The sequence below is a fragment of the Momordica charantia genome (genome assembly GCF_013281855.1).
Source record: "Momordica charantia cultivar OHB3-1 chromosome 6 unlocalized genomic scaffold, Mcharantia_2.0 BLBB01000006.1, whole genome shotgun sequence".
In the NCBI taxonomy this organism is placed as follows: Eukaryota; Viridiplantae; Streptophyta; class Magnoliopsida; order Cucurbitales; family Cucurbitaceae; genus Momordica; species Momordica charantia.
Window position 1 is genome coordinate 7,347,955 of NW_028275164.1, and position 24,312 is coordinate 7,372,266.

The 24,312-nt window shown below is 37.3% G+C and overlaps 1 protein-coding gene across 1 annotated transcript; it reads right to left on the reverse strand.

The window, feature by feature from the left end:
• Nucleotides 1-686: 686 nt before the first annotated feature.
• On the reverse strand, nucleotides 687-24,137 carry GCT (RNA polymerase II transcription mediator). The gene is made up of 23 exons (XM_022291875.2): nucleotides 23,962-24,137; nucleotides 23,396-23,522; nucleotides 21,272-21,345; nucleotides 20,945-21,084; nucleotides 20,765-20,851; nucleotides 20,336-20,423; nucleotides 20,172-20,252; nucleotides 19,008-19,085; nucleotides 18,847-18,926; nucleotides 13,886-13,964; nucleotides 13,468-13,779; nucleotides 13,299-13,358; nucleotides 11,699-11,939; nucleotides 9,916-10,176; nucleotides 8,019-9,335; nucleotides 7,232-7,499; nucleotides 7,011-7,161; nucleotides 6,148-6,235; nucleotides 5,924-6,002; nucleotides 4,775-5,070; nucleotides 3,572-4,673; nucleotides 2,682-3,053; nucleotides 687-1,611 (listed from the first exon to the last, which is right to left on the reverse strand). Exons 2-23 carry the CDS (start codon nucleotides 23,417-23,419, stop codon nucleotides 1,001-1,003), a joined length of 5,889 nt encoding a protein of 1,962 aa, XP_022147567.1. The 5' UTR covers nucleotides 23,420-23,522; nucleotides 23,962-24,137; the 3' UTR covers nucleotides 687-1,000.
• Between the last annotated feature and the right edge of the window lie 175 nt (nucleotides 24,138-24,312).

The following is a 24,312-nucleotide window of genomic DNA, read 5'->3' on the forward strand; positions in this document are numbered from 1 at the left end:
AACATGAGAACTCATTTCCAAGTAAGTTCCAAAAAGCTGAATTCAAAGAGCATATTCAATGTCACTTCATATCATTCATTGAGAATAATAACACAAACTCAAGACATTCTTTTGGTCACATTGGTAGAATCTACTTTATTATGTGCTTGAATATTTTAAAAGAAGAAAAAGATTGGTTGGGTAGGTTGACAAATAGAACCAGTACATACGGAAAGGAAAATAGAACACAACAATACAACCAAGGATCAAATCACATGGGGCTGTGTTACAACCAAGCCAGATAAGAACATCCCACATTTCCACAATTACCTCATGTTTATAGTTTTTTTTTTTTTTTTTTTCTATATCGTCTTTCTAATCTTCTAAAAACTTCGACATGAAGCTTTTTCAATCAAACTCTTACTGTGACTGTACGTCCAATTCTAACCGAGTTGGAAAGAGTCTAACACTTGCTTATAGGATTGAAAAAGAAAACCAACCACTTCATAAGACCCGACTCGTAATAAGAAACCCTACTCGAAACGAGTTGCTGCTGCAGCAACTGAACTATTGAGGATATTATTTGGAAGAATACCATCTCAGAATTTGCAACTCATCACTCTTTGGTCAACATATAAAGTCTAGATAATGATAAACTAATTATAATGGTAATGGAAAAACTGCTGGTTTGGAGTAACAAAAGTGGCTGTCAAATAAGTGGTTCTATCATTCCATTATATTCTTGAGAAAATCAAGGCATCTCAATCACACTGATTCTCAAGTTGCAATTCCCTTTTTGTTTCATATACATTTTTGTCCTAATTTTATAGATAAACCTGAACTAAGATTTAATTCTCTCTTCCTAATTCCTACCAACTCAGCATATAATTAAGAATCGCCCATCTATCTAGCATGTACAAGAATTATAGTACATATAACTTTACATGGTAAGGAGAAGGTCTTAACAGATTAATTAGCAAGAAACAACCTGAGAGTGAGAATTACCTCACTCGATATCGTCCTAATGTTTGGACTTCTCTGCGCGCCTGGAGAGCTCCGTGTCAGCAAAATGAAGAATCCTCCTGAGTCTCAAAACCATATCACAGTGAAACGGCAGGGCAGTTCGTCGGTCCAAGTATGCTGGGCTCACGGTCATCCATGATAAGGCATGGAGCTCTGCTATGACAGACTCAAGGATCAAATGTGTCTCTATTTCAAAGTCTCTCGATTCCACGCTTGAACTTCTTCCGACTTGCTTGATAACCCCACGGACATTTTTTTCTTGTGCAACATTATTGCCACCATAATAGTCGATGAGACTAACCGAAAGGGCTGAAGGCCATTCCTCTTTCATGTTGCTCCTAGAATCCTTTCTCATTGAGGGCACGGCTCTTGAAATAGCAAATCCAGTGGAAAGAGGAATTGCAGAGCCCTTACTGTGGAGGAGATGCGCTAAAGGTGGGGATTCGGCAGTGAGGCATGTGGGAAGCTGAAGAGGGTTTGAAGGAAGGAAATGCAGACTAGGTGATGGGATAAATATATATGAAGAAGATGTTGAACCGAGCGATTTTACTGGGGTAAAGCCTTCTAGATAGGCCGATGGACCTGTATTTAAACTGCCTTGATTTCCACCTGAGAAAAATTTTAGGTAATTAGTACCAAGAATTCCATAATTGTTTCTCCAAGAAACCCAGGACATTTCATATGGTAGACAAGCTATATGACAGCTATTACAATGTACTTTCTTAATTTTCAACTAAGCAATTTCATAACGGATATAGACCATCATAAAGAAATATTTATTGCTCATGAAATTTCCAGAATGAAGCTAAGTTATAGATTTTCTTACCCAGAAAATGAAAGAACAGACAGGCTTGATTACGTGCACACACAGACAAGAAAAAGATTACTACTTTTGCATGGAGTATGGATTGTCTAAACTAGATATTGCCCACTTCCATCTTAGTACAATTGACCACAATTATTCATTTAAAGATAAAATGAATGAAGGATTAACACTATCCACTAAGCGGATGCCTTAATTAAGCTCGTAATTTTAACAAGTATAGGTTTATGTCCCCAAGGGATAGCTTGGGTGGCTTGGGGCCTCAAGGAATAACCTTAGGGTCTTGGGTTCAAGCCACATGAGATGCAACCCCCACCAAGCAATGACTCCTTGCGTATGTACGGGTATGTGGACAATGCACATACCCCCAGGTATAGTGGCATAAAGGCCAAAGGGCCGCCGACTCCTGGATAATAAAATTAAAAAAAAAAAAAACAAGTATAGATTTATGAAGTATGGGATTGGAGAACCCAAGTTTTGTAATTTGCGTTTTAGGTTGTGCAAAAGAATAAGTCATAAAAATTTGTATTGGATCGTTTTCTATGATTGGTAAAAGTTAGCATGTACTATAAAAGATGACTGTTGGATCAGCAAACTTGTCCGACAAACAAAAAGCTCGACTTCTCAAAACATTTCAACATGCAATTTTATCCCCGACCAGATTTATGTTATAGCCCTTGAAATATTTACTGAATATCACAATGAAACAACCTGAAGTATTAAGTTCCTGGAGCCAGAGCCAAAAATCAGAAAACACAAGTAACAATCTACAACTATGTCACACAAGAAGACGCAACTGTAGAACAACAATCAAAGAAAACAAGGCAATATATTAGGTACTGGCAACTTATCTTACCAGGAGATTGTGAATCGGCTTGCAGTAATAGCTGCAGAGAATGCTCCATTGAAACTGCAACAAAGCTGATACTATGCACCCACTGTATCAATCCTCTTGAGTTGTCAACCACTGCATGACCACCCATTAGCTGCTTTCTTATGGCAGGTTGTCCAATGCCCGCTTTCATAAAGCCTGTAGTTTTTGAATGAGGGCTATATAAAGGATTTGGGGAGGAAGGAAGGTTTCTGTCGTGAATCAAACTCATCTCCTGTTGTTGCATGGATGTCCCATTACTACTAGATGATAACCCATCTGGCATGAAGCGGCGAAGTTGCAAAGGCCATTTTTTCACCTCAGATCCCCAAAGTGAATAGATGGCCTTTTGCCACTCTAGTCATAATAAAATGACAAAGGTGAAACATTAGTTCCAACATTGGTAATAAACTGTTTTTTACAGAATACACGAGTGCAGTGCATTAAAAAGAGAGAGAGAGCACATGATAGAGGAGCTAAAAACAAAAAGGCCAACCAAAACTACAAAAAGAGACTCCAATTCAGAACAGGTAAAAAAAATTTTAAAACCTTTGAAAATTCTTCAATGGAAAAAATTGCAAATGTTAAGTGGATGCATATGCGAAAATATAGTGAATAGCCAATCATTGAAGAGAAAAGATGCCAATGATTAACTGGTTACTCATCAGAGTAAGAAATTGCTATAAGAAAGGAGATCGTATCCCATCAAATGATATATCAATGAGATTATGGATGCAATTATATAATAAAACTTCAACACTATATAAAGCCATGAGCAGCTTGCATGCCAAATTCACAGCATTATGTACTATAAGCTAGAACTAAGAGAGGCATATAATACAGCCGGAAATATTAATGATATGAGGAACTTGTACCTAGATACTCAAGTTCGTAGAACATTCCAATTCGTGCAATAACAAAATCTCTAGGCTTGGAGACACCAGTATCAGGAGAACATGACTGTAGTATCATACAGCCTTGCTGCAAAACTTGGACAAAAAGGCACTCCAGACCCTTTGTATCCTGCCTACTACTGATCCCACCAAATGGGAATATATGGCTATCTAACAATTCTCCTCGCGAATCTGTCCAGATGCATACTAGCCAGCGCCAGTCTTCTGTCCATCCATAGCAACAGTGTAGGCTTGGATTCTTTTGATTGCTACATCCAAATCCATCCATCTCAGTTCCATCAAGTTGGGAGTTAGTTCCAATATCCACACCTACCGCTGAATTTGCACTCTGTAAAAAGGCTCCACTGTTGTCATCAGATAATGGTTTTGAAGACTCTGCTCCTGATGTAACAGGATTTATTGGTGAAATTCCGTGCTCTAGTGAACCAGGTTCTGCAAGAATAAAAAGTGGTTCAAACATGTAGCAAGATTCATCTTGAACAGAATATTCTCCTATTCTGTTTGGATCACAACTTAATGATCCAGCCCTCGTTTGCCAGGAATTATCCCAGGTTCCAGGCCTCAGGGTACCATCCATTTCGCCCTCTCGTGGGAGGGAATGCCCAGTGATTCTAGAACCAACACATTCTTTCCACATCCCTGGAATGGAAGATGGCATTGATGATAGAACTGAATGAGATCTGCTGGATATTGATGATGACTGGACCACATCATTAGATGTTCCTCTTGATACTCGACGAGCCTTGTTATAAACAGTAAAAGCTGTTTCCTTGAGAATGACAAGTTCATTTACTGATGGACTACTTACCCTGAAAATTACATCAACTGTCACAATCTGCAGTACCAATTTAGGGAGAGTAAACCCTTGAAGAACTAGAACGTTTGATGGTGATGACTCATCGACAGCTGCTGAGCAGCTTAATGACTTTGCGACCTGACTACACAATATTGTCCTCCTATCTCTATCTGACTGTAGTGTGATGGAACCAACAGCAACAGAAGATTCAACAACAGTTTGCAATACTTCCAGTGGATCAGGAAAAGGGCATATTACATAAAGTACCTAAAGCGGGAAAAAGTTGTAGGTGAGCTAAGTATACAGGAAATAATACACATTGAGCAACATGCAATGGGAACATAGTAGAAGATATTCAGGTGCCTTACCATGCAAGAACCGTTACTTCCTTCTTTTGGATTAGCTGACATGGATGGAGAGAGTTTCAAAGTTTTCAAAGCTTTTGAAAGAGACCTAAGATAGCTTGTCAGGTCCCATCCATTTGATAGAGAAAGCAAATAGTCACTAATTGAACCCACAATTGAAGCACTACTGCTATCAATTTTCATTGATTGGGGACAATCAAGTAGAACAAACCCTGAAGACAACCACTTCCCAGAGTCTACGTCCATCTGATTCCCTAAATTGTGCGGGGTATGAGTTCCAAGCTTGCATGTCTCATACACTGGTGACAGACAAGGCCAAACAAAAATTTAGTCACTGAAATGAAATTCTCCCAACAATTTGAATATAGTTAATCAGCCTACGAAAAGGATTATGTTTAATCAAAAATGTATTTGGACTCGCAAATTAGTCTGACTGTCCAATACCCAGAGTTTGCAACATCATAATAAAAGCCAATAAGAATATTTCAACCTTTATCATCGGAAAGTGGTCGCAAAAAACTCTTTGGTGGCTAACGAAAATGATAATAACACTACAACAGGTTATTTTTGTGAGCGTTTCATAAAGCTCTAATAATACACCCTATGAATCACATAAAACTTTTTTTTGTCTTTTTGATAAGAAACCTGAGGGATATATTACTCACAAAAGAGAGGTCAAAAACTAGGGGCAGGGTCAAAATAATACACCCTATTTTGGAGGACCGAAGTGAGGAAGTAATTACAAAAGAATTTGCTATAAGTGTAGCACCACCAAGAAGCTGTGAGCTATACAATGCTCCAAAAGTTTGATAAATTTGAACAAGTACTCTCAAAAGACCTCCGATTTCTTTCAATCCAAACATTCCACAATAAAGCCACTGTAGCATAATTTTAGAAAAAACTTTCAATCCAAACATTTTAGAATCACATAAAACTTTTCATGTATCACATTAGTAAAAAGGATCTAGGGAACTTTTCTTTTCTCAAAATGTAACAGTGAAAATTTTATCTTCATAGGAACAGTATTCATCCATTTCTTAAAGATCAATGTGCAGTTGGAATATTTTTCTCCATAGTTACATAGTCACCACTGGTTAGAAAGTACCCTCTTAATCATGTTTTATATGTATTTAAATAAAAATTATTACTAACCAGTTCCAAGTTGCTGGAAAAAATCAGTAGCGGCAGATGCAAGGGGATCAATATCTGGACAAATGACGCAGTAATTTATCTGCAACAATTGATAAAAACAAAAATCCATAATCACCAAAAGAGTACAAAGGATAATATAATTTAGTCATTTATCCATAAAAATAAATTTGTGCAAGAAAAATAGTGCTTGCATATGCTGCCAGATCAGATTTCAATCAACTTACCGGTTTTTGTACAGCATAAGGCTCAAGAGGGGCCTTTTCCCAAAGTTGTAGAGAGTTAGCAGATGTCTTAAGCCAATCATCTTGGTACCTATTTACAAATCATGGTTCCCAGCTATCTCAGTAGATGATATTGGTAACAGTAATTCATTTACATGAAAATCTAAGAGAACAACCAACCACACATGCATAACTGAGTAAATGTCGGGCCTCCTAAAATCTCTACAAACTCACCTTTTAACTCAAATAGGAACAAGACTGCGATTGGACCATTTTTTATGAATTTAACCATTTAAGAGTATACATTATCATGCGACCTTACTTGAAAAGGGTTTGTAATACCGGTTCTACGACTGCGTCCTCGAGTCCTAAGAATCAACATTATCATCAATCTTGGTCTATCATCTATGTGACCTTCAGCAATTGCTACCAATAATTATATAAGAATTTCCTCCATTTGGTCCATTGGATGTTTTGTAGATATTTTTTTCTCAAACACGGACAAACATTTTTGCAGTTTGAAAACACATAATTCCATGTGTTTGCATGACAGTGGCCTAAGCAACCTATGGAAACATTTATTTAACAACTTTACATGCAAGACCAACAAAATCTGTGGTTCTTGAAGTGAAAAAAAAAAATGTAATGAATGCCATTCGCAAACTACAGAGTTACTATTTTAATGATGATATTAACTTAAATGTGCAACAATCACTTAAAGAGCTATAGAGTAATATTCCATCAGTGATATTAATACACTATGAAAGTACATAAACATTTAGTCGACAAAAAAACAGGAAATGCATGCTAGTCATAAATATAATCTTTCAAGAACTGACATGAAGATTAAGTAATCAAATGCATACCCAACCAGTATTGCAGGTGATGGGAGAACAAGCATCGTTGGTCTCAGCCGAGAAGGCAGTAGCTGCTGGTCTGATCCTGAACTGCAGATTTCTTGGTTTGATCTCCTTTGGGAAGTCTCATCCATTTTGGACCCATCCATAGTGGTACTGCCTACAGTGTCAGAAAACTGCATAATCCACTGAACTAAACATTTTATTTGTATGAACTACAGCATCCATACCTTTGAGACTAGACGATCCACTAGCAGAAGAATGTGAGGGGCTTATGGGCTCTCCAATATTTAGCATAACAGTACTCGAAGAATCTTTAGACTCATTTACAGCAGACTCAGCAGATAATCCATCACCAATGCTTCCTGAATCACCTATTTGACCACGGCCTTTGCACCAATCAGTTACAGATAATGGCCCGTCTAAAGTGCCAAAGGCAGATTTCAATGCTGTTTTTATATCAGACTGCAGCAAACTCATTACAGATGGAGCATAAACCTGGAAGATCAATTTAGCATTTTGTACTCAAGTGTCATTATCTTTTTTTGAACAAAATACGAACGAACAAAATTGTTCAATGATACAAACTCCCGAATGAGATCTCAAGTGTCATTATCAGAATATAGAAGTAACATGTCAAATGGGAAACGTTGATCGGATTCATTGTATTGAGAAGACTGAAATCATGGATCAGTCACATTTCTAAATAGTAGCAAAACATCTTCGAAGATACATATCAGCTAGAATCAAGATACAAGGAAAAGGAAAACATACACACACACAATTAAAATATAATAGTAATGCAAGATGTGATAAAAAGGTTAGGACATTTACAAAGTTAATTTTCTCAAATACTTATATAAGAGCAAGATAACAACAATAAGCATGATAACAACAATAACATGAACAGCGTGATTAAGTTTAACAAATTATAATAATAAAGTCAAGTTCTAGAGTACCAATATAAGATAGTTAATTGTGTGCATGCAATGGCATTTAGAAGGAAAATGAACATACATCAGCAGAAAGAGGATCAACTAACTCCACACCAGCAATGTCCAATGCATGACAGGAGGCTAAGGTCCCTCCACAGCCTGCATGAACCATAGATGGCCCACATGAAAATCCCCTCCTCCACTGTTCCTGCAATCCTAGCCAGCCATATGGGCCATCACCACAATCTGCATCCAGGGCCAGGTCTACAAAAGAAGTAGCCTGTTGGACAAGTAAAGGCATGGCATCAAGGAGCTCCTGAAGTGATGGTCTTTGCCCATAAGAGAGAACTCCATCCTCATGGAAAGAATTATGGGGTAAGGATGAGCCAAGTTCCATACTAGGCGAATTTGAGGGCTTTGAAACCTTGGGAACTCCAACAGACCGCCAAACACCGACAGGTGCATTGAGGTGTCCATCGAGTATTCCCCCATCAACATCTCCAGCTATTCTTATGGGTATATTATCTTTCTTCTTCACCTCGTTTGCCATATAATCTGTAATATTACTTGGATCACAAGACAGCTGATTCGTACCAGAAACTGTGGAACTAACAGAAGACTGCAGTGTATGTCGTACTCTGCACATTGAAGCTTGGAACATTAGGCATTCAACTTCCATTGCAAGAACATGTTTCTGAGACATAAATAAACAATCAGCTTCAACAGCGTCCTCAGTCGATTTCCTTTGTGCAGATCTGACAGCATTCACAGCATTTATATTTGAGAGAGATGATGCCAGCCCATCCGATGAAGAGACACCGTTCTTACATGCAGCTGATTTTTTTACATGTTTCTCTTTCACATTGTCAACATGTGTATAATAGTTTTTTGCACGTAGAACATTAGATGCTTTTGTATTTGAGGAGATACCACTCTTCTCATCCGACCTATCAAAGTGTGGTGAAGAGGGCGGTGTTGCACCATATATGTAACTGTTTATGCTTAAGTTTGAACTCTCTAGCTCCCGAGATTTTGGAACATATGGACTTCGGAACATGGATGAAGAAAACTCACTGGTAGGTGCTTCAACTGCTCCATACTCAGGAGCGAGTGTCATCAGAGCTTCAGCTTTAGTTATTTGATCAAACTCCCCAGAAGAAGACACTGGAGTATGGTTGACTGTTACTGAGGACAATGCATTGTTCGTGACTTCATGATCTTTGCTTAGAATCTCCTCTGCTGTTATCGGAACAGCTGGGTTGAAGTTATCAAAAGATGGAAACCCCACAGGCAAAAGCATCTGATCAGAAACATCCATGACCCCAACTGGACTGCTACCTACATCAGTGTAGTCCGGAGCAGAAAACATAAGAGATTGTGACTCTGCAGTTCCTGGGGGCTTCAGAAGATAATACCACGATGAGCTCCAAAAGCATATTCATATAATCAGCAAGAACATTAAGGAAGGAAAAAAAAAGGGAAGAGGTTGCCTTCAAATTGACTGAGGAAGGTGGAGGGAGGGAAAAAACTACAATGAGCTATAAACTAAATAAAGCTCATTACATGTCTTACCAAAAGGTTTTGTTAGTTTTTTGTAGAATAAATAATGAGTAATCCTCTCAGATCAGAGTAAATTATCAAAAGTGATGATAGATCTTAATAATCAAATAATTGTTGCAGCTAAGCTCCAACTTCATTCCAATGAAGATCTTTTCTCCAGGAGTATATGAATGGAAAAGACACTTATAGAGAGGTTAATCAAGTCAGTAACTCGAGGACAATATTACCTTCAATAGACATATCAGTAAAAAAAAAAAAAAAAAAAAAAAAAACAGAAAGCAATCATCTTAGGAAGCTATCTTTGAGATTTAAGTTTGTTTTGAACTATTGCACATCACAAGAAACTTGACATGCAACAATAACAACAATCTTATAATCATCCTGTGGCACAAGTTTTTACAAAGACATATGGAAAATACCTCGCCAAAAGGCAACACATCATTCTCAAAGAAGTCTCCAAATCCTCCAAAATGTGAAAGGAGATCTTCAATATCATCCACACCCCTGTCATCGTCATCCCAGTCCCAAGGAGATCCAATCAGCTCATTACTAACTCCTGTAATAGCGGAATTGTTGAGCTCGGTGGAAGTAAAATTAGATTTGAAAGCACCCTGAATTTGAGCACCAGTACCCACTTGATCTAACGAATCTGGCATCCCTGAACGAGGCCGCTTAATACCCTGACAAATAAACAGTTCATTTGACCAATTAATGTTTCAGATGCCCAAAATTTTCTTCCCATTTCTTTAAAGATTCTTTGGTTTCATTCTTGCCAAGTAACCCAAAAGAGAGCTTGAATCAAGTTAATTCATAGAAGCTTCTTTTTCTTTTTATATGGATGATTTCCAGGGATGAGAGAGAATAAATTTCATTGAGTTACAAATTACATTGATAATAGGAAACACAAAATAAATTTTTCATGGATAATTGAGAAGTTACAATATAAATATAAGACTCATTTAGAAAATTATGACAAAGCACACCAATTATAGCTGATACAACCAGTAGAATTATTATTATTTTATGGAAAAAAAAAACAAATCTCTAGAGCACCATCAAGAAATCACTTGGAATATAACTAATTCCAACTAATCCTCCTAACTAGAAAACTTGTCTCCAAACAAGGCTTGATTCCTTCAAGCCCAATTTTCCAAACCAGTTCTTTAATCAAATTACTCAATAGAACCTTTGTTTCTATTCTAAATCTGTGCCCACTAAATAGGGGGTAAATATTACTCTTAACCTTAGCTACAAAAACCAAAGTGATCCTAAATCCTCATACTTTTCTGCAGACAGAGCACTGAAAAACACATGAATATCCTAAATCCTCATACCCTTTGGGTGATGCCATGTTCCCTCTTTCTAATTTTCTTTCATATAATGATACTTGTTATGTTCCCTACAAAAATTAAGCACGCTAACCAGCTTTGGTAAGATGACCATAATCAAAAACATTATGGCAGTTCTTTTTCTTTTTCAATCAGATAGCAGTTTTATACAGCAAACTAGAAAATTAGGCAGAGAATCTGAGAGATAGACAAAACTATAAAAAAAATATATAGAAATCCTCAATACTTGCTATAGAAAGTAATACCAAAATAAGATGACCAGAATCCAAGAGAAAGGTGCTTACCACCTCAAAAACAAGAACCATAGAGTTTCCCCCATAAGAATTACATAAGAACCGATTAGATAATGATTTTTCCTTTTATGTTCTGTTTATAAAAGTCATGCCTATATAGTAACAATTTTTTTCTTGTAATGTCATTTTAGAAGGTCTAAATTTTAGTAATGTTCACAAACTTGTTTTCTGTTAATTGTTTCTTTTCCAAAAAAAAAATTATATAAAATAAAATAAAATAAACAAACTTGTTTTCTGTTTTTTAAATTTGGCTAAAACTTCAAAAGTATTTTTAAAAAAGGAAGAATTTTGATAAAGAAATGTCAACAAACCAGCTTTAAGGCAAAATCATTACCAAATAGGGCCTAATTTGAGGTGTACGTGAATAATAATTCTTTTCGGAATTTATTTTAGTGCAAGTATAAATCAAAATGAAATCATAAACCAGCATTACCTATATGACATAAGCCCAAAAATTAGGAGTTCCCATGTCAAAAGACAGTCAAACTTGCAGGTCCTAAATCATATGTAACAACATAAAGAAATTAAAATCATTTTCTGAGAACATTAATGGAGTATACCACTTTTCGTCCATTATTTGCGGACTGATCATTTGAAGACAATCCAGACTGCCTGCAAGATAAGGAATCGGCATCTGCTTCAAGTTCGCTGGCTCCTGTCTTGCAATCACTATCACTAGAACTGCTACTTATGCTACCAATGCTGCTACTGTTACTATTGCTGCTACTATCGTAACCATGCTGTGAACGTATTTTATCAGTCTCAGTCCACAACCCTTCCATATAATCTACATTCCCAGCACTACAGAAACCACCACAACCGTAAGTGAAAAAGTGAAAGGTTAGCAATGATTTTAACCCAATCACCATTAATATAGAGATGTGAAACCTATTCAAAATATTCAAGAAGGTAAACACTTAAAAACTTCACAGAAAGGGAAACAGATAAATGAAAATCTACCTTTAAATCAGAAAAGGCCAATAAACTTGACATGTGACTTATTATTTTTTCCAATAATAGATATTTTCTTCTATAGAATAAAGGATAACGACAAAAACAAATAACTAAAAAAAAAGAAGCAAAAAGAAAATAAATGAAGAAGAAATCCAAGCTTGTTAAATTGCTACAATTTTTGTTTTTCTCATTTTCCAAAATTTTGAAAAATTATAGTTGCCATCATTGGTTCATTATAAAGCAATTTGTAATAAAGTCACTCGATTCCCATTTATCGCCTCATTTTATCCTTCATGAAAAGATTTACTAGCAGAGTTAGAAAAAGTAGAATCCCTGTCTCTTGACCTTAAAAGCCTCAACATTCATGAAAGGTCCAAGAAAGAAGTCCACACATTCTCATATGCTAGCTAGAACTTCCTTCTCAAGACCATTGGGGGCATTTGAAGCACGGGTTTGCCATCTTAAACTTAAGAATGTTAATTATAAAGTTTCGGGTGCAACTTTTTGAGAACTATGTGAGGGAGTTTGTAGGTTTAGGAAAACTCCAGACTTGACAAACCCAAACATGGGTTAAGCATTTTAAGCCAAACCCACCAAAACTCAAACCCTCACCCAAACACCCCCTTAGATGGTTACCCTGATGTGGTTTCACAATAGGTTATAAAGCAAATATCCTCTAGTGGGAATAAAGCTTAACGTTAGTTTATCTAGATTCAAAGGATTATAGGTTTGTTTGAATATTCCTTTTTTTTTCTTTTGATAGAGGATTGTTTGAAGATTCTAAAGTAAGTTTAGGGTTCTCTAGTTCTCATTTAGTTTACTAACAAATTAGGACTCACTTGAGAAACATTTTGTAACTATTCAACCATATTTATAATTGATGTCAATTAGATGGTATTTTTTGAAACCTCTTTTCGCTTTATAGTTGGGATATATTTCGTTCCCTTTTTTTCTCTTTCTGTATCGTCCTTCCTTTTTCTAAAAAAAAATGGTGGTTTATATCAATAAAAAGTTAGTTTCTTGTTATCAAGGAAAAATATTACGTTAGAATCAAGCTCAGCATGCAAATATTACCATTCAAGCAAGAAAACCAGGAATGATCTACATAACCTACCTAACCTACAACAAGAACAAATACATCCGCATAATATTATTTAATCTAATAACACATTACTTCTGTCAGAATGAGCAGAACTTCTTTCTTACCAATGCATGTAGAAAGATGAACCAGGTAACGAGGGTCCTATCCAGTTTTGCAGCCAAAATCTGAAAAGTTCAACATCAAAGTAATTACAAAAGAACAGCTAAGCTTGAACCAAGTAGTTGTCAGAAAAATAATTGGTCTGACGAAAACGATAGACAATTTGGTAACTACCTTTTCAAAGACGACCTGGCAAATGATGTTTCCAATAACAAAACAAGCACTGCCTCAGATGGATATATAAAAGTTTTTTTATGAGAAGATAAATGGTGCGATGATCCTTTCAGATCACCTCGCCCAGTAAGCGATTCCGTCACGTGAGGCATCATATAATTTGAATTGGATTGTAGTTGCTTCTCACTCACTGATTTAGGGCACCCTAGGGTTACTTCAACGTAGCAACTTTGCCTCTTAGACGGGCAGCCACCTTGAGAAACATGATGAGGTAAGCCTACAAATCCATATGAAGTCCTAGACTTGCCAGAACTGTTTAAAAAAAAAAAGAAATAAAATAAAAACAACGACCAACACTATTGAAAATACATATTGAGAACTCTGACAAGTGAAAAGCATACCACATATAATGTAGTACCTGGAACATATTTGTTTCACAACATCACTGGCACAACATCCAGTAAACCTACCACGAATTCCATGAGGCGAAACAATCACTGAAGAAAATAAAATAATATTACAAAATTCTGTGAATGCATAAAGAAAAAAATCAGTATCATCCTAACAAATGCAACTTAGTCTAGCAAAAATTGAAGTCAAAGAACAAAAAAGATCAGACATTTCAACAATTAAGATATTTTTAGTAAAAATAATGGTAAAATTAAGTAGTTACTGTTCCTTCTGATTTATAAAGGAATTAAGGAAAGTTGCCTACAGTTACACCCATTACAAATAGTATCTTAGAATATGCAAGAGATCTACAAACCTTTAAATGCTTTGGATCTTTTTTTTTTTTATAAGAAACCACGCTTTCATTGAGAAAAATGAAAAGAAAAAGAAGAAGGGCATACAAAAAAAACAGTCCTAGAAGAGGACGCCCATTAAAGAAATCCAAAGGCCTTGGAGACCGAACCCCACGAGGAAGTATTAAACCTAAAGAGATCCTAAACAGCATACACCAAATTTTCCACCTCCTAAATATTCTATTGTTCCTCTCCAACCAAATACCCCAAAAAGTAGCCAAGAAGCCAGCTTGCCAAAAAAACGACCCCTATCACGAAACGGAGAAGACAACAGCACCTCCTCCATCATCGTACTACAATCCCTACTATGGGCTAAAGCCACTCCAAAACACCAAAAGAAATGAAGCCAAAGATTATGCGCAAACTGACAAGTCCACAACAAATGTTCAAGAGGCGCCTCTACAGAAAACACACCACTGCGGGCCCAAATAAAAGCAGGAAATCCTCCGAATACGATCCAAGGTATTGACTTTCCCAAGTAAGACTGGTCACCCAAAGAACTTAATCTTCTTCGGGAATTTTATGTTCCAAAGAGAGGTAAACAAAGTAGCCGACGGGGGAGAAGTCGGAGAGCTCAAAACATGGAAATAGGAACTGCAAGAGAAACCCCTAGAAGGGTTGGGGGACAACACACGCACATGAGTCCCTCCGAGAGCTGAAGGACACTTCCAACAACAGACCAATCAAAGCGGAAACCTCTAAAGTCTCACGATCGGTCAAAGAACGACAAAGCCCCAAAGAAACGGAAGGCACAACCCCCCCCCCCCGAATCCATGAAAGCAATAGCCTTCCAAGGGTTGAAAAAACCGGCACAACCATTTAGCCAAGATGAAAACCACCGGGATCAAATTCCCGATGCCCAAGCCCCCCACTTCCAAAGGCTTCGCAGCAATGTGCCAATTAACAAGATGAAAACCACCTCCCTCCTCCACCCCTTCCCAGAGAAAATCCTTCGTAATCTTTTCTAGGCTCTCACTAATAGCCACCGGGATCTTGGGGACAAAAAATAGGTCGGGATGCCCCGAAGAACGTACTGAATAAGGGTAAGTCTCCCTCCTTTAGAAAAGACGGCCTTCTTCCACAAGGAAAGGCGCTTTTGAAACTTTTCAAGCACCTACGAACAAAAAACCACACTGTTTGGATTATGGCCCAAGGGAAGCCCAAGATAAGAGGACGAAAAGCCACTAACTCCGCACCCAACCAGGGTCGTCCAAGCACTAAGCTTACCGAGATCACAGTTAACACCTAAGATTGAGCTTTTGCCTCTATTAATCTTAAGGCCCGAAATGGATTCGAAGAAGCCCAGAAGACAGTTAATGTTCAAAAACGAACAATCCTTACCCGAGCAAAAGAAAATGGTGTCATCCGAAAACTGAAGACGAGATAGACAAACCTTCTCACGATCCCAAAGCACCTTTCTCCACCCCAACCGAAACTAACTTACTGAGAATGTCCACCACCAGAATCAGAGGATCTCCTTGTCTCAGGCCTCTAGAGGCAAGATTTTCACCCCTAGGCCTCCCATTTACGAGGATAGAGAAATTAACCGTTCTGATACAGCAACAAATTCAGGCTCTCCATTTAAAACCAAACCTTATCTAAGAAATCCCAATCAACGTGATCGTACGCCTTTTCAAAATCAATCTTAAAAATCGCACCCTCCTTCTTACGCTTCCTATAATCCTTAATAGCCTCATTAGCAATCAACACTTGATCCAAAATTTGCCTCCCAACTACTAAAGCCCCTTGGGTTTCTGATATGGCAGAGGCAAGACCTTTCTAAGCCTGATTCTCCACCACCAGAATCAAAGGATATCCTTGCCTAAGACCAGAGGCAAGAATTTCACACCTAGGCCTCCCATTTACGAGGATAGAGAAATTAACCGTTCTGATACAGCTCCAAATCCAAGCTCTCCATTTAAAACCACAATGTTTCTTCCACATAATCTTATCTAAGAAATTTCAATCAACATGATCGTAGCATTTTCAAAATCAATCTTAAAAACCACACCCTCCTTCTTACGCTTCCTATAATCCTCAATAACCTCATTAGCAATCAACACTTGATCCAAAATTTGCCTCCTAGCTACAAAAGCTCCTTCGGTTTCCAAAATGGTAAAGGGCAAGACCTTTCTAAGCCTGTCTACAAGGGTTTTAGTAATAATTTTATAACGGCGTGTGACAAGACTAATAGGTATGAAGTCTTTTAACTCTGTTAGCATTATCTTTCTTTGGGATAAGACACACGTACGTCTCATTCATGTACGCATCTATCACACCCCTCTCATGAAATTCCCGGAACATTTTCATCAAATCTGTTCGACGAGAAATTCAACGAAGAGAAAACTCAAATTTATGAACTTGTATTTGTATTTGTGTATGTGGGTGTTACAATCTCTAATTATAATCCTCTGATTAATTCTCTCAAATGTAAACTTTAATTCAAGGGCTTGTGAGCTTGTTCTTGAATCAATGGTTGATACCTTCAGCTTCTTACTTGACGAAGGATCTTTGAAGTCTTCGGCTTTGAGCTTGTTTGAAGACTTTGACTTGTTGATGAAGTTCTTTGGCTTGTAGCTGAAGTTCTTTGGCTTGTAGCTTGATGAACACTTTGTGAAGTCTTCAGCTTTGCGCTCGTGAAGTTCTGCGATTTTGCACTAGTGAAGTTCTTCGGCTTTGCAGCTTGTGAAGCTCTTCGGCTTTACAGCTTGTGGAGTTCTTCGACTTTGCAACTTGTTGAAGTTCTTTGGCTTGTAGCTTGTGAAGTTCTTGGGCTTTGCAGCTTGTTGAAGTTTTTCAGCTTTGTAGCTTGTTGAAGTTCTTCGGCTTGTAGCTTGTGAAGTTCTTCGGCTTGTAGCTTGTTGAAGAATTTGCAGCTTGATGGGGTCTTTGGCTTCAAGCCTTGTTGCTTGGTGAAGAGTTCTTTAGTTGGTTGCTTAACGAAGAGAAGATTCAGTGTTCTTGAAGTCTCCAATTCTTCGCTTCTTTTGAATCTCCAATTCTTCTGGCTCCTTCTGAATCCTCCTTCCCCCTTCCAAATGAGGGATGACCCCTCTATTTATAGAGTCTTGACAGGTCTTTTATGGGTCATGGGCTTAATGGGTCATGGGCTTGGGCACAATCTTTTCATGGGTTTTGATCCAATTAGTTGATTTCGTCGGACGACCATAAGAGAGACACGTGGCACAATTTGATTTGTTGATTTAAAAATTAACTTAGGACACGTGTAATTTTATCATTGGTCCTAAATGTAATTTTAATTTTATGTAGTGGCATTTAGTAATTATCCGAAATTTCTCGTTCAACAAAATCATCCTTAACCCCTACCCAGTTGTATTGATAGAACGCCATGGCAAAACCATTCGAACCAGGGGATTTGTCTCTTTCAAACCCAAACACCACCCGTCTAACTTCCTCTAATGAGAAAGGGGCTTCCAAGCGCTCTTTATCAGACACCAAAATAGGACTCCAATCCAAGCTTTCCAAGAAAGGCAGAAAACACGGCAGCGGGGCATAAAAATTCGTGAAAAACAATAACACCTCCCTCTCAGTCGCCTAATCCTCTCGCAAAATCTCACCAGCCTCATTAACCAAAGAAGCAATAACGTTTTTATTCTTTCCGCCGCTGGCCAGACTATGGAAAAACTTGGAGTTACAATCTTCTTTCTTAGCCCATTTTAACATAGCTTTCTGTCTCCAGCTCTCATCTTCCTCTCGAAGCAACTCTTTGAACTAACCTTTCAACCTAAACCTCTCTTCCTTAAGCTCCGAAGATAGATTGCCCTCCATCTCAAGACAATCTAGGACTTTAAGCTTCTCAAAAGTCTCCACCTTCTACACCCTGACGTCTCCAAAAACATAGACATTCCAGCTTTTTAGAGAAGCTTTAAGGTTTTTTAACTTCTTCATGAAACGAAAGCCTTCCCACCTCCCAAGGATGAATTCCACCACAAGGGCAAGGAGGCTTTAAGGAAGTGTGAGAGAGCCACATATTTTCAAATCTAAACAGACACGGACCCCCTTAACCGTTCCTGAATCCAAACAAACAGGCCAATGGTCCGAAGTAACTTTGGGACTCATATTTTGAAATGCTTTGGAATCTTTGAAAAGGATTCAAGAAGGAATCTTTAGGCCAAATTAAAAACTTCTCTTTCGACCTATTTGTGATGGAGCCTAAGCTCTCTCCAAGAATTCACATAGAAATTCTTAATTCTATCTTCAAAAGTATATCAAATCATTCCTCATACAGGATCCTAAACCTCTATTTATTAATGAATCATCAACTAACAAAGAATCATTCACAAAAAGAACAGTAAAATATAAGTAAATTACAAAACTGCCCCATAATTTCCTATATCCAACACGCAGCAGAAAATTGATAGAAAATTATGCAGAACACTTCTAAATGACACGTCTAATTACCAAAAATACACTTTTAAAGGCCCACTTCCAATCAAAATAATAACTTTGGACTCCATATAGCAACAAACTTATCAAGAAGGAAAAAAAAAATTATCAATACAGTATTCGCTGCCATCAATCCATTTCGGAACAATTTCCCAGAACTTGCACTAACCTGGAAGTCCAAGACAAGAATTAAGAGCAGAATGCTTCAATACTCTTTCTATCTCTCCATTTGATAGTGCTCGAATATGTCTGGGAAAAATATCAAATCAGTTAATTATCAAATTCAACCTGCACGGTAAGCATCATAAAAGAAGTAGCAACTAGATTTACTTTGCAGATATAATGACATGCACGAAGATTGCCTCCTCAGTAGCAGCAAAGATGAACTCCATTGTAGGCTGCCCTCTCCTGACCATTGGTATCCATCATTAAAAGGGAAGACCCAAGCAGAATATTTTAGAACAAGAAAAAGTTAGCCAAACCATCATTTTCCATCATTAAAGATACCAGGGCAAAAACACAGGGAAGAAATAAATAAAAGTAAAACAAAAAAGATAAATTAATGCATACTCCCACTTCAATGGTCACACATTTAACCTTCGACTTCCAGTTTAGAAACTAAAGTCTTAGAGAATAAAGTTATTGAAACTGTACCCTCCAACTATTGGGTTGCCAAAGCAAGCAACCAAGAGGTTGTGAGTTCAATCCCCTACCCCCACATGTTGTACTCAAACAAAAAAAGAAAAAGAACTACCATTTGCGTCATTTTCAGTTGGAAAGGTGGACACCAATACCCTAACTATATACGCCTTCAATGTGTCTTTTTACATTGATCTTGTTAAGAAAAGTACAAGTGTGCTTTTACCTATCTTTTTACTAGTTAGAATACAATGTGTAACTGGCATATAGAAATGGCTCAACAGGTAGCACAAGAACGGCACATTTACCAAATTTAACGTCCTATCTACGGCAGAAATAATGATGGGACCAATTAAGTGTAAAAAGAAATATATTGGAGTCTTCGGTAACAGAAGCCTTCAGGAAGCAGAGGAATAAGTTCTAGCCAACACAATATTTGATTCCACGATTCACTTAAAAAAAGTTTATCCTAATTCGAACTCACAAACTCCCCTATACCAGAGCGTCAAAAAGATTCACCACTACCCTCTTTAATCCCTAAAAGACCACTAAAATTAAGGAAGAAAAAGTTTCTCACTACCCATTAATATTTTGCTTGGAGTTAACTCTGCCCCCAGTTGAGCAACTGTATAAAATTTTGCAACTCAAAAGAAACTTGCTTGCATGCACTGATAAGGCACGGTCCGAAATATGCAATTGCACCAAAGTTGGCATAAGCATAGCAACATAATCAACTATATATGTGTAAAGTCTACAGCATTCACGTTTTGAAAAAATATTTATATATGAAGAAGAAGAAGAAAGAAAGAAAGAAAAAGAAAGATCACATGAAGCTGACAATAATTGAAGAGAAACCTGAATAATTCTTCACTTTGAGCATGATGATATTTTGTAAAAACATCTCCGAACCTCATGTATGAAAGTCCAGTTAGTGCTCTGCCAATCCCAAGTAAGTTAGCTTTAAGTATAAATAACCAAATCACACAACATGATCAGTAAATGTGTCAAGACAAAATGACCTTTCGATACAGTTCCGTAACGCCTGAGAAAGGGCAGCCGCAACCTCTTCTGAATCTCCAGGAGAGATCCACAGTCCGGATGCAACAACTATTGTGAAGGAAGACATGACAACAGAGCATGAATGGGGAGGGGGGGAGGGGGGAATTGTACATAAGTCCAGTAGTGGTAAAAATAATTTGAATTGAACATAGCCCAGAAAATATAAATTTATGGTTTATATACATAATAGAGTTGTCCATATAAATATGTACTCCACTGTATCATGAAGAATGTGTTCAAACAAGAGCAGTAAAGTTTGTAAATAAATTCAGTAACGATAACAAATTAGTTTGAACAAACCAAAGCCACGTTCATGTGTTTATGATACATAAAAAAGTTGGGATATATCTCATTACATCATGGAAAATGTATTTATGAGTAGCACATACCCCTTAACTTGGAAACAGCTGCTTGAGCAGTTTCAACAACAGAAGAATGTCGCCCAGGCAGAAAAAGCCAAAGTTTAATTTTCTCATCTGGTTATCCCAAATAACCAAATGTTAGACAAGTAAAATTGATTAGGCAAATAGATAGATAATAGATATGACAACCACAATTGCATTTCTCACCAGGATTGTGCAAACCCTGAGATGGGTCCCAAGGCCCTACAAATGAGTTGGTCCAAGTACTTAGAAATCCTTCCTTCTGTAATTGCACATGTGATGAAAGCACCAAGAATGTGGCAGCATCATTGTGCTCAACCTTCGCACTTTCAACACCAAAATCCTAATTTTAGCATAGTTAACAAAGTGGAAAACCACAGAAAGTCGACTGACCAAAAACAAAAGTCCACCCCCCCCCCCCCACAACCCAACCACACAGCACAACACAACAACAGCGACAACAAAAGAAAACCCTAATTGTGAAACTAGGAAAGAATTTCTCTTAGTACAAACCTCTTGTCAGGTAGAGTAATCAAATCAGATTCATTAGGCAGAAACTGGAACCAAGATATTTGATGTAGACCCCCCTATGACAAAATCATAGTAGAGATCATTAATAGGAGGATGATACAAATGTAATAAATTTTAGAGTAAACAATAAACGTATTCTTGGATAACAAGCTTCCTACACGCCGGCAGTCAGAGGAACATAAAAGGAGTTGCCTAAGTGTAGTGGAGCACATTTTTAAGAAATGGAAAAAAGTACCTGACAAATAGACGACAAATAGATTGTGTGTGTGTGTGTGCATGCATGGATGGTCACAACATAGCAGTTGAGAAGATGGTATTCTATTCATGCACTAAAAAGATCATGAATTAGCGATGATGCATTTCTATTACCAAATTACTTTGGTACCACCTTTTAGGGAGCAAGGATATTTTAGCCAAATCACCATGACACCAAGTAAGTTTTATTTCTTTGTTAAGAAGCAAACGGGAAATAGAACAATGAAAAGGCAACAAATTGTAGACACAAGCACCTCTTTAAGGCACTTATAATGAAAACTATGGAGCACAAAAGCACAACCTGCCTCGCCAATTTCCCAGCACCACCTTAGAAGCATTATTTTTTTTTATGAGAAACCAAGCTTTCATTGAGAGAAAATGAAATAATATACAAAGGGCATACAGAAAACTCCTTAATTCCAGCTATTTGGAAGTTTACAACTCCTAAGGTTAAGGTGTTCCTTTGGTCCTTAGTTAGCCCATAGAAGCCCGAACACCCATGAAACTTTACAAAAGAAGTGCAGTAGGTGGATGTTATCCCCCTCAGTGTGCAGCCTTTGTTTGAATAGCAATGAAAATTTAGATCATCTTTTCCTCCACTATCAGTTTGCAAAGAAAGGTGGCATTTCCTCTTAGACATTTTTGGGTTATCGGTTTGTCTCCCCAATCAAATAGATAGCTGGCTCTCCGAAGCTCACCATGGGTGAAACCTTCCTAAGAAGACAAAGTTTTCATGGAATTGTGCTTCGAGATCTCTTATGTGGCATCTTTGATTGGAAAGGAATTCTCGTATTTTTTAAGATAAGTCTTCTACTTTCGACATTTTTTTGTAGGAATGTACAGCACACCACCTCTTGGTGGTGCATCAATTATAGAAAATTCTTTTGTAATTACAACCTTTCCATGGTCATGAACAATTGGAAAGAGATTGTCTAGCTCCTTGGACGAGGTTCTCTCTACCCTAGCCCTTAGGTTGTTCCCTTTTGTTTTTTATGGATTTCAACAAAGTTTCTTATCTAAAAAAAAAAAAAAAAACCCGACAAAAGGGGATCCACCTATAAGAACATACCTCAATCCAAAAAAATGACACCTAACTAATAATTACAAAAAACCTTAGACCCTGAGACCTAAAGAGAGGTATTAAATCTAACAAACCATCTCCTGAACCTCCTCACAAGACCTCTCAACTACCCTAAAATTCTTGTTATCCCCTAAATTTTTTCTTATTCCTTTCCAACCAAACACCCCACAAGATGGCAAGAAAACAAGCAAGCCATAACAAAACCCTTTTATCCCGAAAAGGCAAGAATAACAGCACCTTCCCCAACAAAGCCCTACAATCTCTATTACCTTAAAAGCATTAAATATAGAGTTCAATTGACTAATTTAGCAAAGTAAATGTAATATTTATCCATGGTCCGTTAAAAAAATAAAATAAGATAAAAACAAAGTCTTGTCCTGTGTTTTATTTTCTATTTCTTGTTTTTCTCTATCACTCTTTCGGGAGTTTGTATCTGTGAACATTTTTGTTCCTTTTTATATATCAATGAAAAGTTCGTATCTTGTTCAAAAAAAAATTAACCTCGAAGCTTAATACTCTCACAAGCTCCAAGAAGCAATCTCACTCCATCATACACTTGCAGTTATCTTTTTCAAAATTGTAAATTTTCAACAATTTATGCCATTTATCATGCACAGAAATAGGGGGGAAATGTGCAAAGCACCAATAAGTAACCAAGTTCTCATTATGAGAACAAAGCATAAAGAGCATTTCAACACAGAATTAAAACATACGACTACCATGAATTTACATTAGAAACCGATCTAAATTGGATAAGCTAAGAAACATACAATTTTGAAAATATTCGTCCACATTACTTCAATGATCTACGAAGTTCCACTCCCACGAAGATACCAGTTTCCAACCAATCAAACTGCCTGTGCTAGAAAACAACTACCAGAGCGTCCATTTGCTGACCTGCGAGAATCCAGAAGCACCAGCTTATGAATGAGCAAAAGAAAGCCCTACAACTAGCTGGTCGATACCATTAAGATTAAATTATCGGTCAAATGAGTAGTCTACTCAAAACCATGCTTCCCCCAGATCAACAACCCGACAGAGACCTTCGTTACCTCCTTCAAATCACGCTTCCTCAGCCAAGTTCGAAAACAAATGAATCCAATTCAAACATATACAAATAAAATGCACAACCCTAGCTACCCATCAAGTAAAAAAGGACACCCAAGATTCTGAAACTCATAAAACGGCTTGGGGTGAATTCAAACGGAAAGCAGGGCTCATATATTCCCCAGACAAATTCTACCCTCCAAAATTCGGCCATTGCCGAGCAAGAAAACTCGAGTGCAGCATCCAAAACGATTAACAGAAGGTGGTAAAAGAGAATTCGAAGACATACGAGTTGCTTATCGATGGTGTCGGGTGGAACAGGCGAGTTGCAAGCGCACGCACAGCTTATTCTTCCTCTTCAGTGGGAAAGTCCAAAAGCTTCGATTCGCTCGTTTCCTTTGACAAATTAAGCCTCATGAAGTAAAGATTATAAATTTAACAAAATTTGTGGGGGGAAAGCCATAATCCGCCATTTATTTTCACGAAATTTGGATACCTGGTTTTTTTTTTTTTTTTCCCTTTTCCTTCAAGCATTACCTAATATCTTCTATAAAAAATAAAAACAAATAAAAACAAAAAATTAGAGTACCTAATATCTCTAAATAGTAAATACCACAATGTTTTGAATAAAAAAAATATA

Bases quoted from the DNA above. Each gene is read 5' to 3' on its own strand.
- GCT (XM_022291875.2), bottom strand. From the start codon at position 23,419: ATGTGGACGAATATTTTCAAAATT. The intron at 20,253-20,335 runs GTCATTTTGTCT...TGGGATTGGCAG, and splicing joins TTACGGAACTGTATCGAAAG to AGCACTAACTGGACTTTCAT. The intron at 7,162-7,231 runs GTATGGATGCTG...CTGACACTGTAG, and splicing joins TGGATCGTCTAGTCTCAAAG to GCAGTACCACTATGGATGGG.